Source organism: Myxine glutinosa, chromosome 7, assembly GCF_964187855.1.
Source record: "Myxine glutinosa chromosome 7, kmMyxGlut1.1, whole genome shotgun sequence".
NCBI lineage: Eukaryota > Metazoa > Chordata > Myxini > Myxiniformes > Myxinidae > Myxine > Myxine glutinosa.
The window spans coordinates 109552219-109579716 of NC_136267.1; the positions used below are offsets into that span (position 1 = coordinate 109552219).

At 44.0% G+C, this 27498-nt stretch overlaps 1 protein-coding gene across 1 annotated transcript in view; it reads right to left on the reverse strand.

Moving 5' to 3' along the window:
- The window catches only part of LOC137430619 (uncharacterized), a 41380-nt gene extending 16097 nt beyond the window's left edge, over positions 1 to 25283 (reverse strand). Inside the window, exons 1-5 of the mRNA XM_068121424.2 lie at positions 25199 to 25283; positions 22511 to 22751; positions 12372 to 12480; positions 11835 to 11988; positions 2871 to 2929 (exon numbers count right to left, since the gene is read on the reverse strand). Of these exons, the coding sequence (XP_067977525.1) occupies positions 2871 to 2929; positions 11835 to 11988; positions 12372 to 12480; positions 22511 to 22717 (529 nt within the window). The 5' untranslated portion in view covers positions 22718 to 22751; positions 25199 to 25283. The remainder of the gene's footprint in view (positions 1 to 2870; positions 2930 to 11834; positions 11989 to 12371; positions 12481 to 22510; positions 22752 to 25198) is intronic.
- Between the last annotated feature and the right edge of the window lie 2215 nt (positions 25284 to 27498).

Below are 27498 nucleotides of genomic sequence, written 5' to 3' on the forward strand. Positions count from 1 at the left end.
AAGGCGCAGGAGGCATGGAGGAAAATGTTTGGAGAACGCTTGGATTCGGAAGAGGGTCAGAAAGCAGTATTCAGGATTGCAAAGCAGATAGCGAAAGAGAGGTGTGATGTGATGGGGGATTGGGGGTGAGTTGCTTGAAGGACGAAGTGGGACAAATCGTTGTCGACCCAGATGGAATTAAAGGAAGATGGAAAAGATATATGGAAATGCTGTTGAATACAGAGAATGATTGGGATGGCAACATAGAGAGTAACCCAGTTTTAGGACCGGCAGAGAAGATAACTGAGAAGGAAGTTGAGGAAGCGATAAAAGCAATGAAGGGTAGAAAAGCGGGAGGGCCGACGGGAGTTGTGGGAGATATGTTGAAGGCAGCAGGAAGTTGGGGTGTGAAGGGAATGACAGAGATCTGTAATCTGGTGGTGAAAGAAGGCTGCATTCCAGTGGATTGGGAACCGAGTACCCTCGGCCCTCTATACAAGGGGAAAGGTGACCCTCTGGAGTGTGGCTCATACCGAGCGATAAAGGTATTGGAGCATGGAATGAAGGTATTGGAAAGGGTGTTGGAGAGGAGGATAAAGAAGAAAGTGAAGATCGACGAAATGCAGTTTGGATTTATGCCAGGAAGAGGAACGACAGACGCGCTTTTCATTGTGAGGCAGTTGCAGGAGAAGTACATGGAGAAGAGGAAGAAGTTGTTTCTTGAGTTTGTTGATCTGGAGAAAGCATTCGATGGGGTTCCACGCAAAGTATTGACATGGGCATTGAGGAAGTTAGGAGTGGAGGAATGGTTGATCAGAGTAGTGATGGCAATGTACAAAAGAGCGCGCCCAGCTGTAAGGACGAAGGACGGGAACAGTGGTGAGTTTGAGGTGAAGGTGGGAGTGCATCAGGGGTCGGTACGAAGTCCACTACTATTTGTAGCTGTGATGGAGGTGCTGGCTCAGAACGTAAAGGAGGGTTTACCGTGGGAGCTGTTGTATGCAGATGATCTGGTGTTGATTGCGGAAAGTATGGATGGACTGAAGGAAAAGATGAACAAGTGGAAGGAATGTATGGAGACAAAAGGTCTGAAGGTGAATATCGGAAAAACGAAGGTGATGGCAAGTGGTAAAGCATGTGGTGAGGTGGAAAGAACTGGGAAGTGGCCCTGTGCTGTGTGTAGGAAGGATGTCGGAGTGAACTCCATTCAATGTACAATGTGCGCAGAGTGGGTTCATCAAAAATGTAGTGGTCTGAGAGGGTCATTAACCAGTGTGGCAGCTACATTCAAATGTAAGGTGTGCACAGAAGGAGCTGCAGATGGAGGAAATGTTGAGTTGGATCTTGGAGATGGCGTGAAGCTGGAAGGTGTGAAAACATTTTGTTACCTCGGAGACATGCTGAATGGAGAAGGTGGATCAGACTCGGCAACGGTTGCTCGAGTGAGATGTGCATGGAAGAAGTTTGGGGAACTGAGAGGCGTGCTGATGATGAGGGGAGTGTCGTTGAAGCTGAAGGGAAAGGTGTATGCTGCATGTGTGAGAAGTGTTATGATTTATGGGAGCGAGACATGGGTAATGAACGTAGAGCAGCAACGAAGGTTGGAAAGGGTGGAAATGAGAATGGTTCGACGGATGTGCGGAGTATCGTTGAGAGAGAGGAAGACAAATGATGAATTGCGAAAGATGATGGGAATAGAGCCTGTGATTGATACTGTGAAGAGAAACAGGTTGAGATGGTTTGGTCATGTGTTGAGGAAGGATGAAAGTGACTGGTTGAGAAGAGTGATGGAAATGAATGTGGAAGGAAGTAGAGGACGGGGAAGACCGAGAAAGACTTGGCTAAAGATGGTGGAAGAAGAAATGCGGGCAAGGGGGTTAACAAGGAGAGATGCAGAAAATAGGGCAAAATGGAGAAGATTGTCATGGGGACCGCAAGGCTAAGCCCTGCTCTAGTCGGGAAAATGGCCTTTAAAATGCATGTTGTTGTTGTTGTTGGTCATGTGGATTGGCAGCCATTTTGGATAGAAAAACAAACCTTGTCCAATCAACACTAAACTTCACACACCTTATCCCCTACCCAAGAGCCAGAGTGCAAATTTATGTCATAGGTCATGTGATTTGCCCGATATATTATTTTGAAAACCAATACCTTAAAAAAACCTTCTCCGAAACCGCTTAACCAATCGATGTGAACCCTTTCACAATATATGCAGCGACCGTAGTGGACCGTAATGCAGCAAAGACTCGCATCGATAGCTTCAGTGATTTCAGAGATATGATTATTTAATATTTATCTTTAAACCAATGGTGCTGTCAAATCACGTTTTTGCTTATTTGAAGAAACCTTATAATTTACTCTTCTCCAGAACAGCTCAATAGATTGATATGAAACTTCACATACATGATTAATGAGTAAATTGGAATATAGTTTGATAATATAAATGTCGTTGGTCACATGGTCTGGCAGCCATTCTTAAAAATCATTTTGAATGTGGGTTTTTTATTTAAAAATTTTATCCAAGTCTGAATTAACTTTTATAAAGAGGACGTCAGGGGGCGTATCCGATCAAAACGGGGTTGTATCAAAGCTGGACGTCTTACTTGTCATTAAAGCAGTTATAAAGCAGTCTTACTTGTCAGCAGTTATAAAAATGGCAGTTCTAGTTTTACTTGTCATTGCTTACCTTTAATATTTTCCATTTGATATGATGGGCAAAACAGATTGTACTTGTGAAGCCAGTAAAGTAAGCCAGCCAGTTCATTCAGACAAACACAATTCAGACAAACATGCAGAACATGAGTTAACTTCCACTGGGAAAATATATATTTGCATCATTAAATATGCAAGTAAATACCCAATACCCACATCTAGCGGAAGAAGTGACATACCTTGGTAACAATCCCTTTCCAAATATCTTCGGCCGTGGTTTCCTCTTCGGAATGGAAACCTAGAATGCAGGAATAAACTTCAAACAAGCTACAGAAACATCACAAATTGAGAATGTGGAGTTGACTTTTTTTTTTACACCATAGAATATGGGTCGAGGCCAAAACCAAGAGGAGCTTGGAACAAAAGAAACCAAAAACCCTTATTTTAAAAAAAATGGGGGCAATACCCCCGGGCGCTCACCTGGTAGACAAAGCAGTATACTGCACTAACTAAAACGTATTTTAAACAGTATCCCGGTAATTTGAACCGGTAATTTGAAGGTAGAAGACGGTAACCGGTAAGTAGAAGACGGGGAAGACCGAGAAAGACTTGGCTAAAGATGGTGGAAGAAGAAATGCGGGCAAGGGGGTTAACAAGGAGAGATGCAGAAAATAGGGCAAAATGGAGAAGATTGTCATGGGGACCGCAAGGCTAACCCCCGCTCTAGCAGGGAAAATGGCCTTTAAAATGCATGTTGTGTGTGTGTTGTGTATCCCGGTAATTTGAACCAATTTCAATGCAATGGTCGGTAGAAGACAGGGCAGCATGTAGAATCATACTGACGTAATCAATCATAAGACTTAAACAAACAAAAAAAATACCTATTTTGGGAGGCAACCCCAAACGGGTGGTGATGGTTGTGGTCTAATTTCATTAAAATTGTGTGTGTCGTTTCAGAAAAGAAAGCAAATACATATTTTGGGAGAGGGGGTGGGGGAGAGGTGGGAAATCAAAACAAAGACCCACTTTGACCCCTGTAAACTCCCTCACACCTTGATTTTCTTAGTGCCGTGAACAAAATTTGGTACATCATGGGAGATGAAGGTTGTGGTCAAGTTTCATCGAAATAGTGCATGTAGTTTCAGAGGAAAAAGTAAATTTCTAATTTTTTGGGGAGATGGGGTGGGGGTGAGGGGGATGGGGTCAATGGGGTGAGGGGTGAGGGGTGATGGGGTGAGGGGAAAGGCGGGGATGGGGTCAAACCTGGATCAACATTGAACCCCAGTAGACCCCCTTAGACCCTAATTTTTTTTTTAAAGCCAAACAAACTTGAGTTATAACATACCAAATAACATTTGTGCCAAGTTTGGTCACAATCCAGCCTGGTGTTGGCTTAGCGGTTAGGGTGCCGGCTTGGGATCCGAGGATCCTGGGTTCGAATCCCGGTCGATCGCTGAATTAATGCCAGGGGGGTTGACTCAGCCTGTCATCCTTCCGAAGCCGGCAAATTGAGTACCAGCTTGCTGGGATGAATGATCTCGGTGTGTACCCCAATTTAGAATAGGTACACCGTATCCCTGTGCATCGTAAGAGGTGACTAAGGGTTGGCGTCAGGAAGGGCATCCGGCCATAAAAAAAACATTGCCTCAAACAGGGAATGATGATTGTCATGGGGCCCGCAAGGCTAACCCCTGCTCCAGCGGAGAAAATGGCCTTAAAACGATCATTCATTTGGTCACAATCCCATCAGCGGTTTCGGAGAAGAAGTTGCAAGTGTGTAGGGACTGACAGACGGACGACTCGCCATCGCATAAGCTCCCCGGAACTACGTTCCAGGTGAGCTAAAAAAAACAATTCAAAGAAGGACGATGGGAAAATGTAATAATTAAATTAGACCTAGACAATTGATTTGTGACGAATTGTTGCAAGTTGATAGAAGTGAAGGATGGGCACACTGATAGTAGGGTGGCTTAGCAAAATTACCGTTACACGGTGGACAAAATCGCCAAATTTGGCATGAACACTCCTAATGACCTATTAATCAATATTAGCCGAGGAGCCCTCGCGAATTTTTACGCGTATTCGTGTAAAACCAAAAAATCCAAAATGGCCACCATCCGGTAATTAAAAACACATTTCCCGGGTTATATAAGTCATGGATAGCAAAAATTGGTATCAAAATATAAATTTTTAGGACACTGAATGTGTATTTTGATATTACAATATCACCAGTAAATTTAAAGGGACATTCAGTGATTTCATGTGAAGGGCGCCCTCAATGTTAGGGGGGGGGGGGGGGAAGCTTTTGGCTTGAATACATTGCTTATAACTCCAGGTCATCAATTATTGCGAATGATAAGCTGTAAACATTGTACCCTGGAAATACAACATTATCATTAGGAGTGCAAAATATCGAGCCCAAGAATTGGGCGTGTCGCTTATTGGATGTCACGCCTACCATTACAATCAGTATCCACTATAAACCAATGAGAGGTTTAGATTAAGACTTAATCTAAACCTCTCATTGGTTTATAGTGGATACTGATTGTAATGGTAGGCGTGACATCCAATAAGCGACACGCCCAATTCTTGGTCTCGATATTTTGCACTCCTAATGGTTATCCTTTCTGGTCGGATCCAGCTTGGACTAGACTATTAAGTACATATGTACACCTGATATAGGCTGCACATTAATCTAAACAAAACACTGAAACAAAAAAAAGCCGACTTGGAGGTACATGTAAGCAAAGTATGTCATTTGTTTTTGAAAAAATGAGGATGCCCCCAAAAGTCTCTGGTACTGCATATTGATATAGCTTTATATATTACAATACTCCTGGTCTAAAAAAAACCTCCCAGTCCCACTTGGGATGAGGGGAATTTGTAGCCACACAATCATGAAACTTATAACCACTACATGATATAATTGACCTCAGTCATCAACTTTTAAAGAAAATAATTTTAAAAAATTGAGTGTACAAGTACTTTGGTCATTCAGTAGTGAGCATGGGGGATTTCTGTTGAACAAAAGTATATTATAATGTTCAGTGTGCAATGTGCAAATCCTTACTTTCTCAGTAATCTAGACATCTGCAATGTTCTTATTTACTTGTCTATTTAATACATGGGCAAACACAACGTTTTGAGCAGACAAGATTGGCATTGCCACATTTGCATGTGGTACAGTCTCCTTTGCAACCACATTTGATTAGTTCTCTGCATGCTCTGGAAACCTCTGGCATTGAAATCCAAACTGGTACCCATACATCTGACACCTTGGTCCATGCAAATGTCTGTGGAGAAGGAACCACTTGCTGTGTCTGTGTGCTGGTTGTCCAGATTCCGGCTTGGTACAATGCCCGCCGGGCATGTTGAAGAAGAGCATCCTGTGTGGGTGGTATTCTGTCCATTGATCGATTCTTCTGGCAGAAGAGTTCCTGTCTTGCTTCATTGACGGAGCTCAAGGGACTTGTTCTATCATACAAGATGATGATTAGTCTCTCGATCTTCTGGAAGTGATCAGCGTCTGTATAAAGAAGCTCAAAGGGGTGACGAGCCAGATACACAAATGTTTCTGTGATGTCTTCATAGGCTTGCCAAGCCTGCCAGGCTGACTTCTTGCCCTTACCTTGGAAGGCTGATGTGGTATCACATCCAGAAAGGGCATGAAATACTGGTAGAGCTTGTGATCTTGTTTCCCCAAGTCTGTCACATATGGCATTGATACTGTAAAATCTGTAATTCTTACCCATTCCAAAGGCAACCCAGATGTCTACCAATGGCTGAGTGACCATGAGATCATAAAATGTACCAATAAGTATGACTACAACGTCTGTGTCAACAGTGCGCACTTTAATAGTCTTCATATCTTGCTCTAGTGCATGCACGATGTGCACTATGACCCTCGTATCTGCTTCCTCATGGTTGCAGTTCAGCATGGCGTTGATGGTGCCTGTGGATACTACAGATTCACCTGATGTGATGTACACGGATTTGCCTGATGGAAAGGTAAACTCGGCAACCTTGGACGTCAGAAAGGCAAATAGCTCCTGTTTGTTTTTTGGATCACGGAGGAAGTCCATCCAATTGCCTGGAAGCTTGGTTTGGCCGGACACTTTTCTGCGCACACCCTTTCCTCTCTTTTCCCGGGTTGATTCCTTCAAACTGTCTGGAATGTATGTGTCCCACACAACATCCAACCTTGTGGCATTCTGTAGCTGCTTCACCAGGTAGGGGATGAACACCTTGTCTGCATACTCAATGAACGTGCTGACTGCAGTAGTCGGCAGACAGTGCACAATGACAGCACCATCCAGTACAATGCAGTCATAGGTTGAAGGTGGCTCAGGCTGCTCGGGCTGCTCAATACATTTCAGTAGATCGGACTTTGTATTTGGTAAATGGAGCTTACCAAAGTCTGAGAGAGAAGGTGGAAAGGGTTGTATCTCATGGGCAAAGAATTCCTTCAGGTCACCCTCGCGACTTTGCATGGCAATGTACAACTGGCCAAAAAGTGCCACATTGTTCTGGAGCACTTTGATCTTCTTCCCCTGCTTTGTCGGGGCCTTGGGTTTAGGTCTCTTGAAGAGAGCCAGTGAGTTCTTCTTGATTGGGTCATGTATAGAGCAGCTGCGATCTTCAAGTACACTCTTGACATACTCCTGATACTGCTTTATGCCTGTGTCTTCCAATGTGCGTAGTGCGGATACTACAGACTCATCCATGCAATTGCGACTGTCGAGTGTCACTAGCTCTTCAAAATCATCAAGGAAGGGGTTTCCCATTCTGTTGAAGGTTTCAGAAAGATTGTTTACTTCCTTCTGAAATGTTTTTTGTGATGCAAGGCCCTGTTCATGGTTCCGAAAATCTGGGTCATCATTGGGAAAGTATTCTTCCTCAAACTGCGTTTGCAATCGTATGACCGCTAAAAACCAAGGAAATTGCTATTTCAGCATAAATGGCGGCCATTTTGGATTTTTATGTTTTACTTTAATATTTCAGGAGGGTGACCGAACATGTTGAGGACATGGTTCTGATATTTAAGTAATATTTTGATACAATTTGGCTTTCCTCTAACAACTACAACCCAAGAAAATTGGTATTTTATCATGAACGGCAGCCATCTTGGATTTGTTTGTGTTACCATGGTTACGTACATATTTCGAGAGGGCTCCTCGGCTAAAATCAACTGATATACCCTAAGGAAGCCTCACACCAAAAATGGCGCTTTTGTCCGCCCGGTAACGGTAATCTTGAAAATTGACCCCAAGCCACCCCGCTATGATGTGGAGGCTGTTACAAAGATAGGCAGTGTGGGGAAGGAGCGGCATGGTGATTGGTGAGGGAGGGAAGGGAAATCAAGCAGAAAGGGTGACGTGTACAAGTGAGACAGGTATTACGAACTCCATGCTTAGTGTTAAGGTCAAATGTCCAAGAGGCTTTGAGTGCTAGGGGTTACGATTGTCTCCTGTGTGACACTGCATCCTTGCAAATCAATGGCATCCATTCATCTACGCAAGACGGTGGCTATGCAGCACTTCTTGTTGAGGACAATCATGTGTATTATGCTTCCGTTGGTGACTGTACAAGCCAATTTGGGAGCGACAGAGTCTACCACAGGTAGATCCTATAGTTGTGGGATGATGTTGTTTGCGGCGACAGCGTATGTTGTGCAGCTGCTCCAACCACTGGTCATGATGGCTTATTCCAGCCCATAATTGATGTCGCCATGTGCCTCCGCAGTTAGCTACAGTTTGCCAAGTGTCAAAATTGATGTGTAGGGCTTTCATATCCTGCTTACAGACATCCTTCTACATCAGCTTCGGGTGCCCTTTTGGTATTTTGGCCCCAGCTATCTCCCCATATAGAGCACCCTTTGGGATATGTCCATTTTCCATCCTGTATACGTGCCCAAGCCATTGAAGTCATCTTTGCTTTATAAGTGCAAGGACACCTGGAAGATTTGCCTGGGAAAGGACTTCTGAATTTGTGTATCGGTCCTTCCACGTGATGCCAAGGATGCATCATAGACAGCGAAGATGAAAATTTTTGCATCTCCGTTCTTGGCAGCTATAAGTTGTCCATGTTTCACAGCCATAAAATAAAGCAGGGTGCTAATAATACACGCCTTGTAGACCAGCATCTTGGTTCTGAGGGCAGCTTCCTGTTCTTCCATGCCCGCCTTGTGAGATGACCAAAGGTGGTGGCTGCCTTCCTGATGTGTACGTTCAGTTCATCATCGAGAGACAGGTTGTTCGTCATGATAGACCCAATATAACTGAAATTGCTGACTACTTCCAGCACAATATTGTTTATTGTAATCGGGGCTGCGTTATGACACCTTGTTCCATCACCACGATTTTCTTAACACTAATGGTGAGAGAGAATATCACGCATGCATGAGAGAGACGATCAATTAGCTTCTGGAGCTGGTCTTCTGTGTGGGTGACAAGTTCAGCATCGTCTGCATAGAGAAGTTCTCTGATCAGGACATGCCACAATTTTGCCTTTGCCCTTAATCTTGACAGATTATACAGCATGCCATAGGTCCTGGTGTGAAGGTAGATTCCTTCCATATCTGCAGGGAAGGAGTAGAGTACCTCAGAAGTACCGAGAAGAAAATATCAAACAGAGTTGGAGCCAGGACGCAGTCCTGCTTCACTTCGCTTTTGATCTCAAAACTTTCTGAAGTGGAACCACCAAACTGTAGTGCAGTGCATGGTGTCATGGAAAGAGTGGATGCGACTGAGAAGCTTGGGTGGACAGCCAATCCGTTCTGCTAACAGTGGCAAAAGCTTTTGTGAGATCCATGAAAGTGAGGAAGAATGGTGTGTTCTGTTCCCTACATTTCTCTTGAAGCTGACGAAGGGAGAAGATCATGTCCACGGTCGATCTGCCTGCTCGAAAACCACATTGTGCCTCAGCATATACTCGGCCTCACGAGTCTCCCAGATCACCTTTCTTCTTTTACAACGTGATGACGTTTGCATCACGCATGTCTTGTGGAACAGATCCTTCCCTCCACAGAGGAGGAGGAATTCATGTAGGCAAGGCAGCAGGTGGAGCTTTCCGTACTTAAGCAGTTCTGCTGGAATTGCATCCTTGCCAGGTGCTTTCCTACTTGCCAATCAATCGATTGCATTCACAAGCTCAGCTAATGATGGTTCCGCATCCAACTCATCCATGACAGATAATTGAGGAACAGCGTCAAGCACAGGCTGAGAAATAGCCATTTCATGGGAGTACAGTTCAAGGGAATGTTCCACCCAACGAGCCATCTGCTTACTCCTGTCAGTAAGTATCTCACCATCTGCTGTTTTCAGAGAAGCAACTTTGGTGATGGTCGGACCAAGTGCTCTTTTTATTTCGTCATACATGGCATGAAGGTTTCTGTTGTTCTTTGCTTCGATGGTTGGCTCCATTTCTCCTGAAAAGGTTGTGTACCAGTCTTTCCTGCTAGCTCTTCCTTTGCCAAATGTGATTACTGCACTCTCGTAGATGACTAATCTTAGGGACTTCCAGGCTTCATCGACATTGCCAGTTAGGCCTTCAGTAGGTAGGGACTGTTGGAGTGTGTCCAAAAACTGCTCGCACTTGTCATCATTTATTATGCTGGGAATGTTGATACCTGGCAGGCCTCCTTGCTTGGAAGTGTCAATCTCCTGGGGCTGCATTTTCACTTTGCTGGTGACAAGGGAGTGATCAGTATCACAATCTGCCCTGTGGTAGGAACCTGTATGAAGAGTGCTGGACAGGTCTCGTTTCCTGGTGATGATGTCAATTTGGTGCAAATGGCCCAATGTTGGGTGACGCCAGGACACTTTATGCTGATGTTTGCCTTGAAAGAAAGTGTTGGTGGCGCAGAGCTCCTTTTGGGCACACAGCTCCAACACCCGTTGCCCATTCTCCTTGATTTTGCCAACACCCTGATGACCTAGGCATATTGGCCATGAGTCCATGTCTGTTCCAACCCGTGCATTGAAGTCACCAGAGGGACGTGCTCGAGAAGTTCATCAAGTGTAACGTAGAAGTAAAATTTGTCTTCAGCAATGGCACGCAGAGTTGGGGCATAAACACAGATAACAGTGATAAAGCCCAACAGCACCCAAGCCCAGTGGTTCAAACAGATAATTACTGACCAGTACAGGCATCATTTTGAGTCTGCAACAATCAAGCGCCGATTGAATGATAAGTCGTGGATAAGCAATCACCTTCGCAGACTTATTGCCAACCGTGATGCTAAGTTTTCAAAAGGATGACGTCTGCGTCTTGAGAAAGCTGAGAAATGAGGTACAGAGAGAAATAAAGAAAGCTAAAATGGAATATTATGCTCGCAAAATCAAGCATCTGAAAGAGACTGAACCAGGAAAGTGGCATCAGCAGACAAGATATTTGACTGGGATGAGCAAACTATCTCCCTTCTTACTGCACTCAAAAAAATTACCAATCAAAATTGACACAAATTGTTATTTTGCTCAAATCTGCACTGAATTCCCGTCCCTTGATCTGTCCGCCCTTCCTGCATACTTGTCAGCTGGTCCTCCCCCTACTATTGAGCGTCAAGAGGTCTACAATCGGCTTCGCAGGTTGAATGCATCCAAGGCCAGTCATGCAACTGATGTTCCCGCATGGCTTTTGAAAGAATTTGCCTACGAGATTTCTGACCCTCCTAGCCAAACTTTAGAACAACCTTCGCTTCTTGAACCGGACGGAGGGTCATATAATACCAAAAGGTTCTCATGCTTGCCTTTGAACAGTCATCTCAGTTTGATTCCTGATCAGACCTCAAGCTATGATCCTTGGTGTTTAGTAGGCATGGTGTTTCACCAATGGGTAAGTCAGTCCATCTGTCGCTTTGCACCTTAAGCCGGGGTTCCGTCTGCCAGCTTTGGCTGGTGGATGTTTCAGATGCTACAGTCTCTTTCACAAAGATTCGACAATTGTGTGCTGGTAGCAGGGCAAATTCAAAATCATTTCCGCTGTGGCGGCACCGCAAGTCTAATCCCTGAGTCTGGACTCTGGTATTCTCATCACACTGTGGAACAATAGCCCTTGGCCTGGTGATAAACACGGCCAGGAAAGAAAAACCACCACACAAAGAACCAGTCTTTCTTTCATACAATATGAAATCTGGCTAAAATAAATCCATTGATGGAACTGATATAAAGCGTAAAAATGCAACAGTCACTTTTATAACATCATACCTTGTATTCTTTCTCAATTTGCAGGTGGGTGGGACAAACGACTCAGGAGCTTCCCGTTTCCACTGGATCCTCTTCACATTGCTACCTTTAACCTGGACTGGCATATGTTTGGCTTTTGGTTTATTCTGCACAAAGTTCGAGTGTCGACCGTTTTCTGTGCAGCAAAAATAAAAACTTCCTTCAAACACCCAAATGCATTGCACCGAAGATTAACATGAGGAGACAAATACACCAGAAAGGCACAACTTTAAAAATACTGAAAGAGCAGCGCTCTTCAAAATGACCACGTGATATCCATGAAACTTGGCCTTCAAGTTAATTAGCGAGTACAACCAACAAACTTGCAAATGTAATAATTTCCCTCCTTTTTGAACCCACTCCATATCATGCAAGTGAAGTTGATAAAATAAAACAAGCCAAAAAAAAGGAAATAAGTTTCTCATCTGCACTGTTAACGTCTCAGATTCTGCACAAATGTCAGGAAGTAGCAAGAAAAATTAAACCAATATCGGTTTCAAATAATAAAGGTTTGCTCACCTTGACAGTATTTGTGAAACCTTGGCTTTTTGTGCTTTGGGCTTTTTTGTTGAGCTACAAGCTTCTGGATGTGAGACATTTCCTCAGAATCAGCCGCATGACAAAGAAGCTGAAAGGGAATAGAAACAAAGACAGCAAGCCTGTGGTCAGGGATGCTATCCAAATGTATCACCAGTGGGAATCTATTATGCAATAGGTGTCTCCCTGTGTCCACCGTCTCGTACATCTCAGTTGAGTCTTTGAAATGCGCTACTCATCACTACCTCATGCACTCACCCATGCACATCCACAATCTCTTCAACACTCACTGATTACTTCCCATTCTGCTATTGACCAGACCATTGTTACTTGTTGGACACCGCTCCTTTCCTATGCCATCTCCAGGGATAAATTGGTGGAGAAAAAGAAATGGTGACGTCATCGATCACGTGGTTCGGGCCGCCATATTTGTTTTAACACAAAAGCCTTAAAAACTACTGAAAACATGTCCTGGCGAGGGTCTGCCATCTCTGATTGCTCTTTCTAGTTTGTTTGTTTGTTTTCTTGTTTGTTTGTTTGTTTGTTTGTTTGTCCAGGCGATATCTCAGCCATCCTTTGAGCAAGGAAGCTGAAATTTCGGCACAATAGTGAGCACGTGCTTTGGCAAAAACTGTATTTTTGTACACCGCTCCTTTCCTATTCCATCTCTAGGCGCTGCATGATGTCATCCCCGGGCACCGAAGGGGCCCGGTGATGACGCACGCTGAAAGGGAGTACTCAGTTTTCATTCCGGTTGTTTGTTTGTTTGCCCGGGTGATATCTCAACCATCCTTTGAGCTAGGACGCTGACATTTCGGCATTATAGTGAGCAAGTGCTTTGGCAAAAACGCTATTTTTTGTTTTTGATTAATCAATTAATTATAAATATAAATATAACATTGTTATAACATCAATTATGATAAATATAACATCAATTAATTGATGTTATTTAATTATTATCGGTTAATTAAGTACTTATTTTATTTCCTTTCTCATATGAGCAATATCTCAGGCACCTTTTGTGTTAGGAAGCTGATATTTGGACACGACAGTGACCAAGTAAAGACTATTTTTGATTTATTGATCAATCAATTAATCGATTAATTACTTAATTAATTATTTTTTAAAGTTAAAGATTCGGATGAATGGTGGTGGTTTAGTGGTGGTGGTTTGGTCTGGTGGTGGTTTAGGTATTCTGTTAGCCAATTGGTTAATTCTTTTATGATTATTATTTATTTCTTTTCATTATTAATCATTTATTTCTTTTCTTTCTCAACTGGGCAATATATCAATATATCATTTCTCAACTGGGCACCTTTTGAGCTAGGAAGCTAATATTGGACACAACAGTGACCAAGTGATGTGGCTATAAAGGATATTTTTGATTTATTGATTAATCAATTAATCGATTTATCATTTATTGATTAATCCTTTTTTTTTTTGATTAATGATATGTAATTTTCAAAAGGTTACAGATTTGGATGAAACACTGGTGGTTGAGGTATGCTATTAGCCAATTGATTAATAAATTGTACACCATCAATCATCTGGACTGGTCTCCCATATCTCCACCACCTCTGACATCAACTCATCCTGGGAATTCTTCCAAAGTAAATTGCTCTCTCTCATGCGCAGATTTATCCCATCTCGTCTTAAGTTGTCATACCCTTCCTCCCGTCCATGGCATACGGAATCTTGTGGTGAGGCAGTTGCCCAGAAACAACTTGCCTTCGCCTCCTGGAAAGCAAATCCAACGGAAGGAAATCTGATTTCCTTTCACAAAGCCCGAAACAAGTGTGTGTCCACCCTCAGGAGAGCCAGGAAACAATATCTCTCCACTCTCAAGACCAAACTCTCAAACCTGTCTCCCTCTTCCAAATCCTGGTGGCATCTGGTCAAATCTGTTTCTGGTGTTTGTTCCCCCTCCATCTCCTCGGTTACTTCAAACGGCTACACAGCTGACTCCGCACGTGAAAAAGCTGAATGCCTCAACTCTGTGTTTGCCTCTAAATCTTGTGTCCCAAAACCATCCCTCTACAGTACCCAATGTACCCAGTCGTACCCAGCTGTTCCTGTACTCTGTGTCCTTTCCTCCTGACAAGGTGGAAAAGTTTCTGTCAACCCTCGACTCTGATTCTGCAACTGGACCTGACGGCATCAGCCCACGGGTCCTAAAATCCTGCTCCGCCGCTCTTTCACTCCCTCTCTCTGTTCTCTTCACCCTCTCTTTTGCTCAAGGTCATCTGCCATCATCTTGGAAATCAGCCAACATCACCGCTTTGCACAAAAAAGGTGCAAAAACAGATCCTTGCAACTACAGACAAATCAGCCTTCTCCCAATTATCAGCAAAGTCATGGAATCCATCATTGCTTCGGATATTAAATCTTTCCTCTTCTCCAATGGCTTGATCTCTGACCATAAATTTGGTTTCAGACCAGGTCACTCTACTCTGGACATGCTGCTTCTGCTGTCTCAACAATGGATGGAGGTCCTCAATGCCAAACAGGAAATTAGAGCTGTCTCCCTTGACATATCACGTGCCTTCGATACGGTCTGGCACCCCGCTCTGCTCACCAAACTCTCCTCCTATGGTATCCATGGAAATCTTCACGCTTGGCTTGCGGACTTCCTCTCTAGTCGTAGTCAACATGTGGCCCTGAATGGGTTTCTCTCATCTCCCCTTCCTGTTCAGGCTGGAGTTCCCCAAGGCAGTGTTCTGGGCCTTGTGCTTTTTCTGGTCTTCATCAATGATCTCTCTGACTCTCTTGAAAATCCTCTCTATCTCTTTGCTGATGACTCCACTCTCTGCTGCTCCATTCCTCATCCCTCAGATCGACAGTCTGCAGCCTCCTCACTCTCCACAGACCTGAACAAAATCACAGACTGGTCAAACAAGTGGAACATGTCTTTCAATCCTCTCAAATCTCACACTCTTACTATGTCTCTCCGAAAAGACCGACTGGACAACCCTCCAATCCACTTTCTGAATCATCATCTCCAAGAAGTTCTGTCACTCAAGCTTTTGGGTCTCACTATCTGCCATGATCTTTCCTGGGAAAACCACATTTCAAATCTGGCCTCCAAAGCCAGTCGCCGACTGGGCATCCTCCGTCGTGCGAAATCCTTCCTTGGCACACCTGAGCTCCTCACCACCTACAAGGCTTTCAACAGCAGCTCAATGGAATACTGTTCTCCCCTCTGGGCCGGTGCTCCTGCCTCACACCTAGCTCGGCTTCATGCTGTTGAAACCAAAGCTTTCAGAATCATTGGAATCTCCCGCGATGAAGCTAACTCCGAGGGCCTTTCACTTACTCACCGCAGGCAGGTTGGTGGGCTGTCTTCTACCGACTGCTCTCTGGCCTTGCTCCCCCCAGCTTTCTCTGGGCTCTGTCCCCAAAATATTCCTACAGGTCGCACAAGATCTGCCTGCAACCCTCTTATGGTTGAACTGCCAAAATCAAGACTCTCTGCTCACCTTCACTCCTTCATTCCTCTTTTCTCCCGCCTCTGGAACAAACTCCCTCACTCTCTTCAATCCCACTCCTCCCTCCAGGTCATTAAAACAGCTGTTCACCACCATCTCTTATCTTCCCCCATCCAAAACCTTGATCTTTTCTACCCCCGCTAATTTCACCCCAGATTCACTTTTTTGAAATACCAACTTCTTTCCTGGAAGTCCTTGCAGTGTCCTTGTGTTTTATACTTCTCCCACCCCTCCACCCCTACCCACGCCTCCTCCCCCCAAGCCCTCCCACAGATCTCCCGATGCCCCTGCTCTCAAATGTTGTGTTTGTGTGCTTCCCCTTCTCTCCCCCATCTTGTCTACCTCTACCCTTATTATATGTTTTGTGTGTCTGTTTGATTTTTTTTTTTGTGATAAATGTTAGCTCTTTCACGAGCCTCGATCCTGTATACAAAAAAAACAAAACGATTATTTTACGATTATTATTTATTGATTTTAATTATGCAATTAATCAATCAAGTATTGTACACCTCTTAATTATGCCCCGACAATGCCATGCCCTGGATGCTATTTATTCATTTGGCATGGGGGTGGTGTCCTTTGAATTTATCTGGACTTTTTTTGTGTTGTTCCTCCCTGTATATGTCTCCCTACCCCATACCCCCACACCAGGCACCCCTCCTATTCGTCATGCTCTTTGTCAGTGCCGCATATAAAGAGAACCTGACCAACTGAACAATAAGTGCCATGTTGCTCCCCAACGAGCCACGACCCAATAAGCATGCAGAACGAGAGAAATGGGAGCCAATGTACATACTCGTACCAATATGTTTATTGCTCCAGATCTATGCAATTTAAGAGTACGAAACTTGGTGATATCATGAATAGAGACATTTTCTACCCTTTGAATCCCATCCAAAGATGATATTTTCAGTACCTTTCCTGTATTCACCGATTGAATTCAGTATACGTCAGCTGACTTTCGGCTCCGGATAAATTCAGAGTACTACGACTGATTCAGCACATCAAAAGGCCAGCTTGGACAGCATAAGAGAGAGAGGAAAATCTGTGTTCCCACCATAGGCGTAGTTTGACTTCTCTATCCAGGGGAGCGGGGGGGTTGGGGGAGGGTGGGGGGCAAGGGCTTAATATTAATAATGGGTAGCGAGGTCTGACTTCCAAAATTACCGTTTGTTGGTGTAGTTACAGTGTATGTGAAATCACAAATACAGTTTTCGTTCATTATTGTTACGTTTAAATATGGAATGTTTTTATCTTAATTGTAAACTACTGAAAAAAATTAAGGTGGCGGCATTGTACCATGCGTGCACTGCACTCCCCCCCCCCCCCCCCCCCAAACTCTGCCGGTGGCAATCAAGTTATGTTTGTTTGGAGGCGGGCACCAGAAAATAGGGAACAATACCTTTGTGTTGAGCGCATTCGGGGATTTGTACAAGACAGGATCAAGAAAATGACAGAATTTTATCGGAACAAATCGGGACACCGCAATTTCAATCAACAGTATGAACAAACGAAAAAATACATGACATTTGTGACAAAACACAGGGAATGAAAACAGGAGTTTCCAAACCAACATCGTCATTAGTTGTATATGTTTGTAGGGCATCGTAGATGGGTTGAACGCTGTCACATGATGATGACCAGTCAGATACACCTGATGTTTCTACTTCTTATTTTAAGGCCACTATTATCCCACGTTTTTGTAGAGTCAGCTGGGGGGAAGCTTGGCCCGAGTCTTCATGAACCAGCTGCACAGGCCTGACGTTCGACTAGTTAGGGCAGGAATTTGGCCTTGGTGCCGGCGATAGCTCACATGCTCTGTGAAGGACACCGTGGGATCTTTAATGGCCACCAATAAATCCTGGCAAGTGGGACGCCCGTTTAACATCCATCCGAGGGACAGGGACATTTATGATTCAACCTGCCTGTGAAATAACCGGATGAGAATTTCTAGTGAGGTTGGGAATAAAAATAAAACATAAAACATAAAAACACATTACCAACAGCCATGGGACATAAAAACATTACCTCAAAAAGAGAACCATGACAATTACAACTACATATGGGCAGGGGAAAGCCCGAAGTGGAGATCGGTTTCTGAGGTTTGGGACATGGAATGTAGGGACAATGACAGGGAGATCAGGAGAAGTGGTGGAAGTATTGGTCAGAAGAAGAGTGGACATATGTTGTGTGCAAGAGACGAGATGGAAGGGAAATGGTGTGAGAATGGTGAAGGGTAGGGAAGGACAGAAATACAAGTTTGTGTGGCAAGGGTGCCCGGAGGGCGTGAATGGTGTTGGTGTCCTGTTTTCTGAGGAGTTTGTAGACAGTGTGGTGAGTGTGACTAGAGTGAGTGATAGGTTGATGATGGTGAAAATGATGATTGGAAAGCTCTTGGTGAACGTCATCTCGGGATATGCTCCGCAGGTTGGTTGGAGCGATGAAGAGAAGGACAAGTTCTGGTGTGCGATAGAGAAGCTGATGGAAAACGTGAAAGATGAGGAAGTTGTTGTGGTAGGAGGAGACCTAAATGGACATGTGGGAAGGAGTATGGATGGTTTTGAGGGAGTTCATGGGGGTTACGGATATGGTGTGAGAAATGGAGAAGGTGAAAGGATTTTGGAGTTTGCTGATGGAGCTGATTTGTTGATTTGTAATAATCAGTTTCAGAAAGAGGTTAATAAGCTTGTTACATACACGTCAGGTGGGTCGACGACAACCTTTGACCACCTGATGGTGCGTAGGCGAGATAGGGGGCACCTCCGGGACACAAAGCTGATCCCGGGGGAGGAAGCTGTTTCACAGCACCACTTGGTTGTCTGCGACATAAGGGTGAAAGGTGCGAGGAGAGCTCGGCGGCTGAAGTACCAACCGAGAATGAAGGTGTGGAGGTTGAAAGAGGTGACAGTGAGGGAGGCATTAAAAGAGAGGCTGAGTAGGGTCGAGGATGATGTGGTTGAGCTTGAAAGTGGTTGGATGTCAATGAAAGGTAGTCTGTTGGGAGCCGTTGGTGAGGTATGTGGATGGACAAAAGGACCACCGAGGCACTCGGAAACATGGTGGTGGGATGATGAAGTTGGAAAGAGGATTGACGAGAAGAGGAAGAAGTTCAAGGAGTGGCAGAAGGTGAAGGGTATGGGAACAGAAACAGCAGAGCATGAAAGTTATAAGGCAGCCAGGAAGGCTGCAAAGAAAGAGGTAGCAAAGGCGCAGGAGGCATGTAGGAAAATGTTCGGAGAACGCTTGGATTCGGAAGAGGGTCAGAGAGTAGTATTCAGGATTGCAAAGCAGATAGCGAAAGAGATGTGTGATGTGATGGGGGTGAGTTGCTTGAAGGATGAAGTGGGACAAATCGTTGTGGACCCAGATGGAATTAAAGGAAGATGGAAAAGATATATGGAAATTCTGTTGAATACAGAGAATGAATGGGATGGCAACATGGAGAGTAACCCAGTTTTAGGACCGGCAGAGAAGATAACTGAGAAGGAAGTTGAGGAAGCGATAAAAGCAATGAAGAGTAGAAAAGTGGGAGGGCCGACGGGAGTTGTGGGAGATATGTTGAAGGCAGCAGGAAGTTGGGGTGTGAAGAGAATGACAGAGATCTGTAATCTGGCGGTGAAAGAAGGCCGCATTCCAGTGGATTGGGAACTGAGTACCCTCGTCCCTCTATACAAGGGGAAAGGTGACCCTCTAGAGTGTGGCTTGTACCGAGCGATAAAGTTATTGGAGCATGGAATGAAGGTATTGGAAAGGGTGTTGGAGAGGAGGATAAGGAAGAAAGTGAAGATAGACGAAATGCAGTTTGGATTTATGCAAGGAAGAGGAACAACAGATGCGCTTTTCATTGTGAGGCAGTTGCAGGAGAAGTACATGGAGAAGAGGAAGAAATTGTTTCTTGGGTTTGTTGATCTGGAGAAAGCATTCGATAGGGTTCCACGCAAAGTATTGACATGGGCAAGGAGGAAGTTAGAAGTGGAGGAATGGTTGATCAGAGTGGTGATGGCAATGTACAAAAGAGCGCGCACAGCTGTAAGGACGAAGGACGGGAACAGTGGTGAGTTTGAGGTGAAGGTGGGACTGCATCAGGGGTCGGTACTATGTCCACTACTATTTGCAGCTGTGATGGAGGTGCTGGCTCAGAACGTAAAGGAGGGTTTACCGTGGGAGTTGTTGTATGCAGATGATCTGGTGTTGATTGCGGAAAGTATGGATGTACTGAAGGAAAAGATGAACAAGTGGAAGGAATGTATGGAGACAAAAGGTCTGAAGGTGAATATCGGAAAGACGAAGGTGATGGCAAGTGGTAAAGCATGTGGTGAGGTGGAAAGAACTGGGAAGTGGCCTTGTGCTGTGTGCAGGAAGGGAGTCGGAGTGAACTCCATTCAATGTACAATGTGCGTTGAGTGGGTTCATCAAAAATGTAGTGGTCTTAGAGGGTCATTAACCAGTGTGGCAACTACATTCAAATGTAAGGTGTGCACAGAGGGAGCTGCAGATGGAGGAAATGTTGAGTTGGATCTTGGAGACGGCGTGAAGCTGGAAGGTGTGAAAACATTTTGCTACCTCGGAGACATGCTGAATGGAGAAGGTGGATCAGACTCGGCAACGGTTGCTGGAGTGAGATGTGCATGGAAGAAGTTTCGGGAACTGAGTGGCGTGCTGATGAGGAGGGGTGTGTCGTTGAAGCTGAAGGGAAAGGTGTATGCTGCATGTGTGAGAAGTGTTATGATTTTTGGGAGCCAGTGTGCGAAATTAACGCCAGCCCGACAGCCCGTGGCTGGTAGCTTTTGTCCCGGGCTGGTATCTTTGTTGAGTTGCCAGCCCGGTGGTCTGGATAGATTTTGCCCTACACTTTCCTGTGTGCCCCAACATCCTGGCAGTCATTGACCTGATATTGACACTGCCATCCAGCTCGGCCGAATGTGAGCGAGGATTCTCGCAAATGAAGATCATGAAGAATGATCTCAGGAACAGGCTCAAGTCAACAACAATGTCGGATTTTCTCTGCATCCAACTAGAATCTGCGGACATCACCGACTTTGAGCCTAAGCCAGCAATCAACTTCTGGAACAGCTGTTCCAAGAGAAGGAGAAGGCCCAACTTCACCCGGAGCGGAGCAGGGGCCAGCTTGTTGCCAGAGCTGGTGCGGGATCAGGTCACAGAGATAGATGCTGCTGCTGTTGCAGGTGGTGAACCTGAGGGAGCTGGTCTGCCGGAGCCAATATCAGCAGCTGACAAACAGTCGGATTATGAGTCCGGCCTTGACACTGACTGCGAAGTCGTGGTTCTGGATGACATTGAGGACTTACAGGCTGCCGTGGAAGATATGTAAAACTAACAAGAAATGTGATAGATCATAGACCGACTACTAGACCTCAAGTTTTTCTCAACTTTGTATTACTTTAACTCACCATCAAGTTATCAACTGTGACTGTCCTGCACATGTTGATCGATCTATGCACAAACTTTTTATAAAATTTCCTCACTTTTCTGACAATAAAACGTATTTGGTGTCGTGAAAATATTATTCACTAGTGTTTTTTTATTTAATTATTCGAGAAGACCTATAGTTGCTATTAGGTTTTTCGGGAGTTTATTCCTGAACACTCCTAAAATGCACCAATTTGAGTCCTTATTTTCATCTCAGTTCTTCGGGCTGGTAACTTTTTCTTCGGGCTGGTAACTCTCAAAAGTTACCAGCCTAAATGCCTCGTAAATATATGCCCCAATTTCACACACTGATGGGAGCGAGACATGGGTAATGAACGTAGAGCAGCAACGAAGGTTGGAAAGGGTGGAAATGCAAATGGTTCGATGGATGTGCGGAGTATCGTTGAGAGAGAGGAAGACAAATCATGAATTGCGAAAAATGATGGGAATAGAGCCTGTGATTGATGTTGTGAAGAGGAACAGGTTGAGTTGGTTTGGTCATGTGTTGAGGATGGATGAAAGTGACTGGTTGAGAAGAGTGATGGAAATGAATGTAGAAGGAAGTAGAGGACGGGGAAGACCGAGAAAGACTTGGTGGAAGAAGAAATGCGGGCAAGGGGGTTAACAAGGAGAGATGCAGAAAATAGGGCAAAATGGAGAAGATTGTCATGGGGACCGCAAGGCTAACCCCCGCTCTCGCAGGGAAAATTGCCTTAAAATGCATGTTGTTGTTGTTGTTGTTGTTGTTGTTGGGAATAAAAATAAAGGGAACTTTGAAAGAAACTTGTCAATACTCATACATCTCCCTGGTAACTGTTAGAGAACAAACTGAATGCCACAGATTGCAATTGTTTGCACAGGCCAAATGACATGAACTGCAATCTGCCGTCTCACAGCATCTATTTTTTCTAAAAGGATCTAGGCTCACGGAGGAGCAAAATAACAAAGGGGAGCAGGTTCAAAACTACCACAGGCTCAGTCAGTGGTCTCTTTTTGCACCATGTATTTTCTGACATTAGTAAGGGAGGAATGTTGGTTCTGAGACCTCTCCTTTCTTTTCCCTCCACCCCACCCTCAATTTTAAGTGCAAGTGAATGGTGAAAACTATTTGACCCCCACCTTTAAGACAACAACCAATTTATCCCCACCTTAAACAAAGTAAAACCCTCGTAACAAAGTAATCCCACTTTCAAGTCCCGTATTTACCTCCTTATTGGGGCCACCGCAGAGTTTGACCACATGGGGGATACTGACAAGGTATTCCTCAACGGTCATGCTGCCGAGTTTCTGCAGAGGAAAGTCTTCACCTGTGACCTGGCTGTATTCCCACGTAAGCTTCTTCAGAGGGATGCCATTTTTGCTGGTCACCAAAACAGCCCGCAACATTGACTCAATTTCTGGCAGAAGCACCATGTTGTCTCAAGCAGAGTGATCAAGAGCAATTGTCCTGTGAGGCATAACAGCACATATTAATACAGCAAAAGAGACATTTCTTTCCCCACACTATTTTGCTGGGGAAAACGCTGAACTTTTGCTCGATGCAACCATTGAACAGAGCCTACACTTTTTGCTGAAACTAAAAATAAAACTATGGGGCAATACCCCTGGTGCTCACCTGGTAGAATAAACAGTATACTGCACTGATTGAAGGTATTTTTTTCAAGGTAAACCAATTTCAATGGTTTCTAGAAGACAGCGCAGCATGTAGAATCATACTAACATAATCATAAGACTTTTAACAAACAAACAAAAAAATACCTATTTTGGGGGACAACAAATTAAGCCCAACCCTGTATACTTCCTCAGACCCCAATTTTTCTAATGCATTGAACAAACTTTGGTCCATCACGGGTGATGAAGGTTGTGGTCAAGTTTCATCGAAATTGTGTGTGTAGTTTCTGAGAAGAAAGCAAATACGTATTTTTGAGGGCAACTAAAGTATAATTCAATTTCAAGGAACAAACACCAACATGTCGGGACTCTCTATGTGCAGGCACCTACATCCTCCCAACCCCCTAACCCCCGTCCACGCCTCACTCCACCTTTCACCCTCATACAACACTCCGAACTTCTCCGGGCAGTTTGTCACTGTGCCTTTATTTAATTTCCGCTCAATGCGGAAACTACTCTCCACTCTACAAACTCGTATCTGAACAGATTTTCAAAATTTAAACAGCGGAATTGAGATTAACAGCAGTTCTGATTGCTAAAAAGTGTTCATTTGCTAAAATAGTGTCTCCGGGCGATGTTTAGTGCGACCCCCCTGTGATGCACCAGTTTATTCATGGCATAAAATAAATCAAGGTCTAAAGGGGGTTTGAGCCCCCAAAATAGGAACTACACACACGACAGGTGTTTGACGAAACGTGTCCACAACTCTCATCACCTGCGATGGACTAAAGTTTGTTCACGGCAATCAGGGGGTTTCCCCCCAAAATAGGTATTTACTTTATTCGCAGTTACATATTTTATGCGTCATCCCCACCTATCAGATTCAGTGGCTCCCTGCTTGTACCACGTGAGCTCAGGAGCATTGCCACCATTTTGAATCTTTGGCATTACCAGGCCGAGGTTCAAACTACCGACTTCCCAAGCAAGCTCGTTCTAGTCAGGTTCACTATGTTTTTTCGTTCAAAATCATGGTAGATTAGCAAACCTATACATTTTTGGAAACGTTATTACATGGAAAATCTGAAAATCAATGTTTACATTTGCCAATTCCGACCAATTCGATTCGACCAATTCGACCAATTCGACCAATCGACCAATTCCATTCGACCAATTCGACCAATCGCTTCGATCGACCATTCGACCATTCGACCAATTCGATCGATTCGATTCGATTCATCGAATTCGATTCGATCGACCATTCGACCAATTCGATTTGCCAATCAATTTGACCGACCTTGGCTTGTGTGGAACGGACTGTGAAAACGATGCGGACTATATTGTCGGATACGACACACAGGACAGTGATGACGAACTCTAAATGGCATATTCTGTAATCGTGTATGTTTGATGCCATTGACTGCCTGTGTATATTTTGTCATTGACTGCCTGTGTAGATGTGAAGTTATACTGACTGCATGTGTATATATGATTTTGCTGACTGCCTGTGTATGTTTGGTGATATGAATTATTGTGACACATTTTGATGTTATTAACTGCCTGTACAAAATGATAACATGTATTTGATTATGCAACTTATCGCGAATATAAAGACAGTATTTTGCAATTCAAAACCTTTGATTCGTGTCTTAACATTCCCCATAGCACTAATTTGATACTTTCATTGGATTCCTTGTCCCTGAAAATATAGGTTTAGTATATTTTAAAAAGTTTTTAGGGTAATTAGAGGCAGAAATAGAACAAAATATGTATTTTACAGTGGCCATTTTGAAAATCCAAAATGGCCGCCATACAGGTATCTCTCCAACTGTAAACATTGATTTTTAGTTTCCTTATGCTATAACGTTTCCAAAAATGTATAGCTATAGGTTTGCTAATCTACCATGATTTTGAACGAAATATAATTTATTGACAAAGTGAACCTGACTTCAATTAGACCACTAAGACTGGTATTTAACAATCAAACGGCAGAACGAGATACTGTATAACAAATAAGGAACACAAACTAACACAAGTTTACATTTTCATTCACAAAGAAAAAGTCTCTCAAACTCCACGGAATTATACATCACGTCGAGATCAGTTCAATGTTTTTAAACGACGTTAACAAACGTTAATATTTTGAGCTTCAAATATCTCGAACGCGAATCGAAGTATCGCTTTTGCTGTAGCTTACAGACGTTTGTCGGTTCAAAATTATACTTCAAACTGTCAAATAATTAAACGCCTCGAAACACATTCCTTCAAAAGATGGCTTCAAGTTACCGTTCGATGATGGCGGAAAATGCAAGGACGAAGGAACCGAGGACGTGGTCTTTGTCTTTTGTTTAAGGTTTAATGGCGCCTTCAGTTCAGAGCCGCGAGGCTGTATATACGCCGAGGACGTGGTCAAACTTAGGCGGCAAACATAGATAATACAACCGCCCTGAGGGCAACATTCAAATGTTAAAGAGCGCCCTAAGGGTAGAGAAGGAATGGCTTTGGGCTCACGGTCTCACGTGGTCTCCAGGTCTCACGAGATTTTGTTTTTTTTTAACCACACGAAGCGAAAGGCGGAATTAAGCAATTGGTTCATGTCCATCCGTCTACAACGTCAGTTTATGATCGACAACTTATTTAAATTGAATGTTGTGGCGGACACGAAAGCACTGACGTGGTGACATCACCCCGCACACCAAGTGGGGGTGGGCCACGCCCGGGAGAGAGGCGTGGCCTCACGATATACACGGGGCGCGCAGCCCTGAACTGAACTGAAGTGACCAAGTGACAAGTGTTCAGTGTTACAGTGAGCTCTTGAATAAAGACTCTTACAAGTTACCGCTTGTCCGCTTCCTCCTTGCTCACAAGCAGCGCGCGTAACGCCGCGCTTTAATGTCATATTTTGAACACGAATCGGAAAACAAATCTTCCGATTAACGTTACATTGGCTCTGAATTTGACTCGACTGCGCATGGGCAGAAAGGAGCGAGATTTTTTTCACTGCCTCTCCTGCAGTCAAACAAAAGTGAAAATCATTCCAAACAGGAAGTTCCTGTTTATAATGAGGTCATACAGGACTCAACCAACAGGCATGAATAACTAATATTATGTGTTATAAGGTGGTGCAATAGACACAATGTCAATGGCGGTATACTTTCAGAATTCATTTATTTATAAGACTTTTACAATCTTTATTTTATTGAAAATTAATTATATACTTGAACTATCGAACACAAATCGCCTTAGTTGCACTTCCAATAACCTGAATTTTAGCAGTATAGGAACAAGTCAAATGGAGTGGTGTATAAGGTTTAGTGCTATTGAACACTGCTTCAATAGCACGAAGTTTCCTGAAAAAAATTTTGACGATCTTTTTATTAAATCATTTTAAAATTGAAGTATGAACACTGTATGGGATATCTTCCTATGTACTCTCTAGTTTAAAGCTGCCTTTCATTTCCACCTTATCGTGAATTGAAATATAACTAATATAACTATAAGCACCTGAAATGAATTGCAGCTCGAGGTAAAATGCATACGAGTTGTTCGGAATTTCGCGGGTTTTGATTTTATTTATTTATTCGACGTTATCGGATACTGCGCGCGCAATCCTGAAGAGTTGTGATGTGTCTTCCGTGAAGAAAAATCTGATGACGTCATACAGCCTTGCAGATTGTCCGAATACTCCAAATAATTGGGCCGTGGAGTATTAGGAGACCAAATTTAACGAATAGAATGATTAACGAGAAACCAAAGTTAACAAAAAGCTTAATTAACAAAACGGGTCAAACCCGTGAAATGCGTTTTGAAACTCATCTTGGTTGAGACAACAACAACATGCATTTTAAGGCCATTTTCCCTGCTAGAGCGGGGGTTAGCCTTGCGGTCCCCATGACAATCTTCTCCATTTTGCCCTATTTTCTGCATCTCTCCTTGTTAACCCCCTTGCCCGCATTTCTTCTTCCACCACCTTTAGCCAAGTCTTTCTCGGTCTTCCCCGTCCTCTACTTCCTTCTACATTAATTTCCATCACTCTTCTCAACCAGTCACTTTCATCCTTCCTCAACACATGACCAAACCATCTCAACCTGTTTCTCTTCACAGCATCAATCACAGGCTCTATTCCCATCATCTTTCGCAATTCATCATTTGTCTTCTTCTCTCTCAACGATACTCCGCACATCCACCGAACCATTCGCATTTCCACCCTTTCCATCCTTCGTTGCTGCTCTACGTTCATTACCCATGTCTTGCTCTCATAAATCATAACACTTCTCACACATGCAGCAAACACCTTTCCCTTCAGCTTCAACGACACTCCCCTCCTCGTCAGCACGCCACTCAGTTCCTGAAATTTCTTCCATGCACATCTCACTCTAGCAACCATTGCCGAGTCTGATCCACCTTCCCCATTCGGAATGTCTCCTAGGTAGCAAAATGTTTTCACACCTTCCAGCTTCACGCCGTCTCCAAGATCCAACTCAACATTTCTCCATCTGCAGCTCTGTGCACTCCTCACACTCCCCTCTGTGCACTCCTCACACTTGAATGTAGCTGCCAAACTGGTTAATGACCCTCTCAGACCA